The following is an 11,163-nucleotide window of genomic DNA, read 5'->3' as shown; positions in this document are numbered from 1 at the left end:
AAATTAAAATTTCTTTACACTAGGGAATAGCCTACTTCTGAATGTCATGAGTTCCTACGTTAAGGGGGTGGGGGGAAGTTCTCCATTGTTTTGATTCTACAAGTTGAACATTTCAATAGATCATTTGCATCCACCAGTAATAGCTATGGTCTCCATTCCGCCTAGAAGATGAAAAGCCAGGACCCACTTTTAGTCATAGTTAACTAAAACGCGTGCATAAATCAGTCCACTCCGGTCCTTCTCGCTGCTTCTTCGCGAGAGGACGTCGGCGAAGGGCTGCCTCGCCTGATTGCTCCAGTCTCCTCAGCAGCAGAGGGATTAGACACATGCGCACGGTTGGTCTCTTTGTGTGCACCAGGAAGGGCTCGGCGTTGATTTACACTTCCTAATGGGGCAAAGACCTGGAACGCGAACGTGTGCTTAGGGACAAAAATGCACGTACACAAGGCCACTGAAATAAACAATTGTCTCGCTCCATTTTGCCTTTTCCTCTTTGGGAGCATCCCCACCGCCCTTTCCCCGGTGTCCAGTTGGGGAGTGGACACTGAGAGCCCCGGAATGAGGAGCCGCGTCCTCAGGAATCCCACACCCGGGAGAGCGATGCGGGCAGAGGGAGCCGGGGGGAGCAGGACCCTGGATCCGGGGCGCGGGAGGAGCTCCCCGCCCGAGTCGCGAGGGATGGAGCGCGTCTTGCGCGCATCTCCGAGCGCAGCCACCCGGCGGGCCAGGGGGAGGGAGCCGGGCGGGCACCTTGGCCCGCCCCCCCTTCGCCTGCCCCTCCCCCCGCGCCGGGGAGCCGCGCGGGTGCGCTCTGGCCAGCTGTGCGCCGCCGAGTGAGGCGCCAGCCCGTGGGTGCTGCCGGGGGCGGCGGCGCGGAGGGGGCGCCCGCAGCTGGCGGCGGCGCGGGCCCGGCGCTCGGCTCGCGGCGGGGGGCGGAGGTGAGGACCGGAACGAGGAGGGCGGGCGCTGCTCGCGGCGCCGGGCCGCGTTCCCTGTCCGCGGCCGCCCTGCCACCAGCCCGCGTCCCCGCCGGCGGGAGCTCGGGGGACCGGGCGGCGGCGCGGCTGTGGCGGCGACTGGCTGGATGCGAGACCTGCGCGGACCTGGCGGCGGACGGCGGCTTTCGACTCTGGGAAGCCTATCGCGGAGGGGACGAGCCCGAACGTGCTGGCCATGGCCTCCAACTTTAACGACATAGTCAAGCAGGGCTACGTGAAAATCCGCAGCAGGAAGCTGGGGGTGAGTTGCTCACTGGGCTCTCTCCTTCCCCTGCTCGCGTTTGGCGCGGCTGGCTGTTGTGGGGGGCGTGGGGGGCGGGGAGAGGTGACACGCGCGGGCAAAGAGGGACCCGGCCCTTTCGCAGACAGCCCGCTTGTTGCTCGGCCGGCGTGGGGGCCCGCACTTGCCTCGGGGGGTTCTGCACACCGAGTTGAGGGTTCCGGGAGGGCCCGGGTCCCCATCCTCATGTGCGCGGTGCTGGTTTGGACCAGACTGAGAAGTCATGTAGACGAAAGGTATTGTCAGTTTTAAGATGAATGTGCCTCGGAGGCGTTTTATATATAGTGCTAAGCACAGTGGTCTGCTCTCAAAAGTGTGCGCCTTTCGGGGAGAATTGCTTGGTGTGCAGGAGGTGGACAGGCGCTCCGGTGTGTGTATTTAGAATCACCATTTTTTAACCCCGCTCCCAAGCCCATTTCGAAATTCTCTTTTGATGCCCTACCAGCGCCGCGCGTCCCCGCCGGCGACTGCCAGCGACTTTAATGCGCCCTGAGCAGTTGCCCAAGTGGCAGGCTCCCTGGCCGTGTGCGCGCCCGGACAGGTGTACCTGCGCCCGTGTGCAGGCAGGTGTGTGCTCACCGCCGCTGACACGGCAGGGTTTGCGACAGCAAAGTTTATGGAGACCTTGTCGTAGTTTTTTCGTGAAAGATAGTCTGCCTGACTTGGGAGAGAAACAATGTAGGCCCCCGGGGGTTCAGAAGTTCTCTAGTGACCAGACGAGGAGGTAAGAGGGACGCGCCGACGGTCTCGGAGGACCTGGGTGTGGAGCGGAGAGGCCAGGAGGCGAGGGGCGGGCACTTGGAAACACAGCTGCCCCGGCTTGGCGGCCCCGGGGGAGCGTGGGGGCGACGCGCAGGGGGTCGCGATGGAGGCAGTGGGGCCCGCGCGCGCGACGGGTGGTGGGCAACCTGGGCAACCGAGAACGACCTTGGCCGGCAGGTCCAGAGCAGGAAGGGAAACTCGGTGTGGGGGCGAAAGTGCCCCTTACCGAATTCCCTGGATGTTTCTCTACCTCACCGTTCTCAAAGTTCCAGTTCTGCGAAGCTCCGGGATCCTGGGGCAAAGCGGCCTCCAGCAAGAACATTCCCCGTGTTCCCTGCTGACTGGATGAATCCTCCAACTTGGAAAGAAAAGGAGGGAGAAGTTCGTTTATTTTCTCACTCAAAAAGAAAGAAAGAAAAATAAGGCTAAATATAGCACTAGAAAATTGAACGAAGGTAGGGCAGAACCCCTAAAACCCCTAAAAGAGGAAGGGTCACTACGCACCCAGAGGTCGCCGTGTCGGGAGTTGGTGGACGCAGGTGTGGGGGGCCGGAGGAAGGGAAAAGGCAGACTTGTCTTTTTTGTGCTGCCTCGGCTGGGTTTCACTTTGAAGGTGAAGACTGTACCCTGAGGAGACGAGAGAGCCACTCTCTCGAACTTCAGCAGCTCTGTAGCAGCGGGGAGTAGAGGGCTGGGTGACCACGAAGCCGCCCACCTCGCGGCCTGGCGCCTCCGTGCGCCGCCGCCCGCCCTAGCAGGGCCAGAGAGCACGCGCGCGGTGCAGCCCCTCGGCCGCGTTTCAAGGGCTGCTCTTGGGCAGAAAATTGCGCCTCGTTCTTTTCCAGCGAGATAAGGAAGAACCCACGTGTAAAACCGCAGCTGTCCAGGAGGCTGACGGCATCTCTCAGCCGGGACGCACTGCTCAAATCTGTCACCCGCACTGCCCAAGCAAGAAAGAGCTGGAGGGGAGAACCGTTTTAGGAACTTGACCTATGAAGCCCTTTGCTCTCCCACAGGGTGCTTGCTCATCCTTCTCGCTCTTTCGGTCTTCTTGGAATCTCAATCGTGTCGGACACCTCAGACGTTACAAGCTAGTGGATGATTCAGGTCCCCCGGGGAGATGTGTATCTGCTTCCACAGAGTGATTGTGTACGTGGGAATGAGACCAGGCAATGCAACCCTGAGAACCCCCGCTCCTTGCGCTGTTGGTCCTGGGGTCTGTAGGATTCCTCTCCCGTCCCCAGCTTTCCAGGATTTCATACAACAAAAACTGAATATGGCACCTAGTTAAAATATAGGATCCAAGGAAAGAGCATTGACTGCTTCTTGAGTAATCATGGTTGTTAACAGCCTTTGAAATGTCCTTTTAAAACACCATTCCTCCTAAAGATGTGTGCAAATGTATTTGCAATCCCAAGGCATCTGTCTCTTTCCATACTCACTGTTTAGAGATATATGCCTTTGTAAAGGACACCCTTCAGAGAAAATAAAAGCATGTTTACATATAGATTAATTTTATGTGTAGATTAATTTTGTTTTCCATTTCTACTTGAGAAATGTGAACTTCAGAGTTTGGTGTTGAGACAGTTTTGTTTTGTTTTAACATTAAATTGAAATATTAAGCTAAACTAACCTTGATTATTTTGAAGAATTTTATTTATCAAAAAGAACTTTAGAGACTTTCTATTCAGAATATTCTACTATTCAGAAGGGTGACTTCACATGACACAACTTCATCTACATGTTTCTGTGAAGCTTAATAAGTAAGTGGGTCTCATTAGATAGTAAAACTTTAAGCAAGTAAGGGGTGCCGTACACATGAAAAGTCATATCCCAAATCATAGAAACATGATTTATCTAAATATTAAAACTTCATTTTCATAGTTAATAGTACATAATACTAATTTTGTGGACTCGGAACTATGGATTTTTCCAAATAAAATATGGATTTTTCCAAATAAAGTAATTTTAATTCAGAAGACACATAATGATTCTTCTATGGTTTATGTTCAGAACTAAATATCAAAATAAAAATTCTAACGAAATATGCACAGGTATTTGATTTATCATGTACAGAACTCATGCTTTCAAAAACCAAATTTTATAATATTCTAAAGGGGGAAAAAAAACCCTGGGCACGAGGCCAGTGGTATCAGAGATTATTATGACATGAAAATATATTTTGAGATGAAATGTTCTACCATACCCTTTACTCCTTAAAAGTTAGTCTTCCCTATTGTCCTGAAGGAGGGCAGGAAGGTGCCACTTGCCCTTTAGGCTGGCGGACAACCCTGATGACGGTGCTTCCAGGTTGAAGTGGTTGAAACAGCCCTTGCCAGTCTTCTTAGAGAATCTAGTGCTACCTGTTGAGGACGCTTCGTTAGCCAGTTATTTGGGCGAAGTAGTAAGTGTTACACAATGTTTAGAATGTTTGCTTTGAAATTTGTCTTGACACATTAATCAGCCTGTCTTTTATTCAGGAAAATAATTTTGAAAAAAAAATAGTATTATCCTGGATTTTACCCTTGTCCTTTAAAAATATGTGACATGACTGTTACAGTCATTTCTGTGTTAATTTTTCATTATAACATGTCACTGTTTCTATAGATATACTGTTTTCCTTTTGCTTGATTTAAAAGCCCTTACAATAGTTCAGTTCCTTTTACCATCTTATCTGTTGCATGATTGGTATAATTCACAAGGTAGCATGGTAGTCAGTATTTTGTTTTTAACAAAGGGTTACTTCAAACACTAATTAAAAAAAAAAAAGCAAAAGCATGTTGGTCAAAATTGTTTATCTCGGGGCACCTGGGTGGCTCATTTGGTTAGGCGACTGCCTTCGGCTCAGGTCATGATCCTGGAGTCCTGAAATCGAGTCCCACATTGGGCTCCCTGCTGAGTGGGGAGTCTGCTTCTCCCTCTGACCCTCCGCCCCTCATGCTCTCTCTCTCTATCTCATTCTCTCTCTCAAATAAATAAATAAAGTCTTTAAAAAAATTGTTTATCTCTTAGCCTTTATTATCTGTTTCCTTCTGAACACTGATAGGTTAAATTTAGTCAGCAAGGCATATGTTGTAAAATATCCAACGTATTCTTGGTTTGCAGATAAACTAAGAACTCAACCACTGAAACCATTACTAGAACTTTATACATGGCCATTGACTCTATAATGCAGCAAAGGTAAATGCAGCATATCATCATCATCACTAGCATTAACCTCACTGTATAAATTCCAGACTGCCATAGTTTGACTAATTCTAGACTCAGCCCTCACATCATTGTTTTTAAGGAATTCTGTTCAAATATAGCAGTGTGAATATTCACAGGCACATTGTACACAAATAGTATTTTACACAAATTGTTTTCTCTTTCTTTCTCAAAGTCAGGTGAAGGATTTGTATTGGTTTGTGTGGGTATCAAAGGAATGTCTCAAGATACAGTTGACATTTGCACATTCAACAAATGATCAAATAATTATGGAGCATCTACTGTTTATCAGGTGGTGTGTGTGTGTGAGACAGAGAGAGAGAGAGAGAGACTGTGAATGTCCCAGAGTCATGTTGTATTGTCAGGGTTAATAACAATAAATACCTCCTACATCACTACTACTCTTAGTACATTAGGCCAGTAATAGTCACTTTACCCCAACTTGGCTGTAAGGGAAGCAGGGAAATGTAGAAGATCACATTTGGAGTATGTGATGAGCCCCAACTTTATGAGCTGAACATCAATTCAGGAAATGAGAAATCATTTGCATAATCTCCATTTGTTTCAACAACTTACTGTGGATTCATCTACATCTTGCCCTCTCTCCCTCCTTTTTTTTGTTTTTGTTTTTTCTCCCTCCTTGATTAGAACCTTGAGACACTTCCATCCATGGCTTGATGACTCTTGATCTTCTTATAAATACTTTGGGTTTTCCTGTCCTTCCACAAACAGCTTTCTTCTGATGATGGAACAGAGTAGTTTTTCATGAGAGAGATTTATGAAAATTTACCCCTTTACAGAAGCTCATTCATTAATATATATGGGAATTTTTGTGTGTGCATTTGCATATTTTTGGTTGATTAGAGCAATTAAAAATTTCTCTGGTTTCCCAAATATCTACAAAGTATTTTACGAAGAGTGATTTTATCTTGTATGACATGCATTACCAGTTTACCAGGAATTAGATGCATTAAATATATTTAAGATAAAACATATAAATAACTTAATGATTTTGACCATTCAAAAGTTCAAAAGAACTCTCAGGATCATTACTTCAGCTATGAATTCCTAAATCTATGGATTTAAAACATGGAAGTTGTATTGGGTGTACTTAATCTTTTCTCTTTCTAGAATATTCTGTATCCTGGACATTGCCTTCTGAAAAGGATCCATTATATCCATGGTTATTTATCATTTATCTCTTTCTTATTAAATATAGAATTTAGAATATATGAAAAGTAATTATTTTAGCTATTTTTATTTTTGATTTTTGTTTATGGAGACTATTATGTATGTGTTTAACACTGTTAAACATTCCACTTAATTATTAATAATAACCCATGTGAGTTATACTCAGTAGGACTATTAAGTATTCATGTGCTTGGTCTGTTTCTAATTACATCCACTTCATTTTAGAAACTATACAAAGATAAAAAGCAAGCAATACTAACAAAATAAAAATTACCTGTTTTCCCACCATCTAATGATCTTTTCTAGATTTCTTAAATTTTGAAGTTTCAGCTTTAAGGAAAAAATAATTCTATCAAATGGGACAAACTAGTTAAAAGAGAAAATACTACAATTTCTTTACTTCGGTTTTATTGCTTTTGTCACATGACTCATAGTATTTTCTTTTCTTCTTCAAGCTCTAGTAACTTTGTCCAAAGAGCTCAAGAAAGTAGGTAGAGAACATTTTCATTAACTTTCTGCATAAATCTCCACTAGTTTTATTTTAGGATACAGAACAGGATTATCCTTTGAGTACTTCCTTTTTATATTATAACACTACTCCTTAATGAGAGTATTGCACCTGTCAGTCAAATTGAATGGAATAAGGAATGATATTTTGTTATAAGTAGAGAACAGAATCTCATTTAATAAAGAAATGTTCTCATGTTGTTTGAAATAAATGGTGGTTGTAATACTTGAACATGTGCAAAGTATTTCTCCTGTTACTGTACTAAATTCATTGTAAGATTGTCTAATATTTTGGCTTAATAGTAAAATGACTGAGAGGACAAACACTTTGAAGTTTGATTTGAGGCTTCATAATAGTAACATAATCATTTTGCATTTTGGTGTACCATGCATTTTACAGCTTATGAAGAATTTCCACATGTATTATCTTACATAATTTTCCCAGCATGCTTTTGAAAGTATATTTAATTTTACCTTTTATACATAAACTCAAATCCAAAAGAAGTAAAGGGAATCAGCCAGAGTTACAGAGAGACAGATTGGGTTTGTGTGTGGATGTGTATACTCAAATCTAGGTATCCTAACTTCAGGTGCAGTATTATAAATACAATGCAACAGTTTCCATTTCCTAAAATATGTAGACAGGGAGCAACACAGCTATGTGTACTATTCAAAGTAAATGTGTTTTCTTCAGCTGGTTACTTAGTGTAAAGCTAATATTATCATTCACTTGACTCAACCATAAGTTATTTACATTGCAGATGAACGTGCAACTGGCAGGTGGGAGGTGGTGGAAATGGCTGAAGGTGATCAAAAGACAAACAGACTTCCAGTTGTAAGCTAAATAAGTTCTGGAGACGGAATGTAGAGCATGGTGACTACAGCTAACAATACAGTATTGTATTTTTTAAAGTTCCTAGGAGAGTAGATCTTAAAAGTTCTCCTCGCAAGAAAAAAAGTTGTACCTAGGTGAGGTGATGGATGTTAACTAACCTTAGTGTGGTGATCATTTCATAATGTACACATATATCAAATCATTATGTTGTACACCTTAAACTTATACGATGTAATATATCAATTACCTCTCAATAAAACTGGAAAAAAGTGTTACTTAGTGAGAGAATTTATGCCACAATAAGGAGATACTATGCAGATATTTTTCCAGGCCACTTTGAATGGACGTGATTTCATTTTCATGTACCATCTAAAAACTGGCTAATTTCTCCTTTTAAGAATGGAGAACAGGCTCCAAAATGCAGCTGATATCACCTGTGTAGACTTTAAAATGTTTTTGTTTATTTATTTTAAAGATTTTATTCATTTATTTGAGAGAAAGACATTGTTACCCAAATCCGGACACACTGGGCCGTGCTGAACCAGACCATGACCTCTGTCTGCGAGGCTTGGTTGTTTATTTGTTGTGTTGCTTGCTACTTTTAAGGGGAAGGAATTGAAATAGATACACTTAAATGACGTTCCCCTTTTTTTTTTTAGTTCTCTTATTTTAAAAATGTCTATGTGCCATTCTGTTACTTACATGTAGGTATTTATATAAGATATATAACATGGGTAAGCATGTACAGTTGTTTTTCTCCTCATGATTTTTTCCTTGTAAACATGAAATTAGTTTTCTCGGACCATTCAGTATCCTTTAAAATATGTATATGTGTGCGTGTGTGTGTGTGTGTGCACACATAGATAGATACATAGATACATGCATACATACACATGTGTTATATATTAAATAGAATGGTATATATTCCCAAATGACATGTAAGCCCTCACACACACTGAATTATATACAAATATAATAGGAAGGTTAACAGGAGAAGAAAATGTACATAAAATGTCTTAATAGCATACAAGTTAAGTTTTTATTATATAAATTATTACATGTTCACTTGATTCTTTGAAAAAAATTTTAATATTAGTCTAAAATTGAAATTTAGCATGTCTTTCAAAAACTATGGATTTTAAAGGTTCGCAACCAGTAAGAGAAAATTCTTTATCTCTGTTTACATAACCCTAGTGAAATTTCTAACATCGTATTCAAGAAAAGGAATGAAAGCATACTTTTTACATATTTGAACTTGCCTTGAAAAGTATGCCTTCTCATTTAACTTACTAGGAAATAGGAATACGTCTCCCTGAATGTTTTAAGGGCCCTGGGGCTGTGCTGTAGAAAGCATCCATGTCATCATTTTCCTGATGCTTTTATAGACTTCATTACACTTTGGAATCTTTAAGTATTTGTTCTGTAAGTCTTCTAAACAAAAGCGCATCTAGTGCCAAATCATGATGCTGAGTTTAACTGGAAGCTACCAAATTATGTATAAGTATGAAATGTGTTTTTCTGTACATTTAAAATAACAGCTATTTAAAACTCTGACGGCTGCTTAACACACATACTGTTGCTTTCTGATACTTTACATGATTATCTAAATTACTTAGACCTCTATTTAAAGTGATCCTCAGTTATGACTGCTTTGGAGTTACTTACAGAGCTTGCGCTTTTCCTCATTGATTTGGTCTGGCTGGGTTTTGAGCATGGATATGCTTTTGAAGTCCCCCCAGGGGTTTTTACTGTGGTGCTATGGTTGATAATCATTACCATACAGTGAGGATTTGGGGAGAAATAAGGAAAATATGAGATCTGTTAGGCCACTGTAAACTACTAAAAACACTGTCATTAGTGCTGAGACTTATGAATTGGCATTCCTGAAATATAAAGTTAGTTATCCAGTAAATCAGTCACGTAATGCTAATTACTGACAGTCTATAAGCCTTTGTAATGTGAATACAAAAATGATAAAGTAGAAATTTCTTCGAGGGACAGAAATTCACTTCTAAAACAATGTGGTGGACATAACTCAAAATTTTCTAAAAACTCTGGATCATTCTTTCTGTCAGTCATATTGATGCTCAGCTGAGGCTTCTGCTATTAATATGGCTACTCACGAAAGACTTCCTTCTTTACTTTGTGTATTCTAATCTAAGTAATTGCAATACCATGGCAGTTTAAATTGTACTTCGTTTAAAACTCAGTAAGTTCTGAATGGTGCTGTTTTTCTTACTGGAGATTCAGTGCTTCAGACTATTAAAGAAAAGAAACCTATATCTTAGAGTCTATTTTATATTCTTCATAGATCTGGGTTTATGGTTATGCGAGGCAGTCACTGCTACGTAGCACCTCATTTTTGGTGTCTCAGAGGTTTCTTTTGTTCTGTCTTTTGTTCGTTGTCTCCTACTTGAGGAGACAGAGCATGAGTGGATGGGTGGGAGAGAGAATTGGGGCAATATATGGCAAAAACCTACTGAGTACACGTAGACAGTATGTACTTTATGGCTTGCAGAGAAAGTAACACCAAGCTGAGAAATCATGAATAAAGAAGGCTCTGTTGTGAGTTCCATGCAGAAGAAATAGCATACCTATATAATGATATGTGCCTGGATGGGTGAGTAGCATTGAGGTAAAGGCCCAGAATAAAGGGCTTACAATGTTCTAAGATCCCACAAAGTCACTGATGTATTTCATAAAAAGGGTTAATGTTCATTCTCAACTTAGCAACATCCCTGAATCTTGAGTGCATAGAATTCATTGTAGTGAAGTAGTATTTGGGCAAGAAGACCAATGAGCGGTGAGTATTAGTATCCAAGAAAGGCCTTTCTCCTTGTAGTAACTAGCCGTAATTGAGAATCACTGACATAGAAGTATTTTTTTTTTCTTGCACTGCAAAGAAGTCTTCTAACAATCACTGTTTGCATTGAGAAGTTAGCTGTCTTATTGTCACCTTTTGAAAATCATTAGAATTTTCCCCTCTGCCTACATTGAATGCCCTCATTTTCTGGTTTTCAGGAATTTTGCTATGCTATGTGTAAATGTAGTTTTAATTCTATTTATTATTCATGGGTTTATAGTGCTTCTGGATTTTGTGGCTTGATATGTTTCTTCAGTTCTGAAAAATTATTTGCTATTTCCCCTTCTGTCATATCAATTCTGTCCATTCCTTTCTCTCCTTCCTTATTCATATGCTAGGTAACTTATACTGTATTTTCTGTGCTTTTGTGCTTTTTTCTTTTTCATTCTTTTGTCACTCGAAGCTTCAGGATATTTTCTTCAGGATATTTCTTCTCATTTCACTAATTTTCTACTCAACTGAGAAGAATCTACTGTTAAATTTATTCATTGTATTCAGTTTATTTTTTCAGGTCTACAGT

General features: G+C 41.8%; 1 protein-coding gene across 1 annotated transcript in view; it reads left to right on the top strand.

Annotated features, from left to right (window-relative positions):
• Positions 1-1,173: 1,173 nt before the first annotated feature.
• Positions 1,174-11,163, top strand: part of DOK6 (docking protein 6) — a 389,769-nt gene continuing 379,779 nt past the window's right edge. Inside the window, exon 1 of the mRNA XM_021686409.1 lies at positions 1,174-1,239. Coding sequence (XP_021542084.1) covers positions 1,174-1,239 — 66 coding nt within the window. The remainder of the gene's footprint in view (positions 1,240-11,163) is intronic.

The sequence above is a fragment of the Neomonachus schauinslandi genome, chromosome 14, assembly GCF_002201575.2.
Source record: "Neomonachus schauinslandi chromosome 14, ASM220157v2, whole genome shotgun sequence".
NCBI classification, from domain to species: domain Eukaryota; kingdom Metazoa; phylum Chordata; class Mammalia; order Carnivora; family Phocidae; genus Neomonachus; species Neomonachus schauinslandi.
This window is presented reverse-complemented; position numbering and strand designations above follow the sequence as displayed.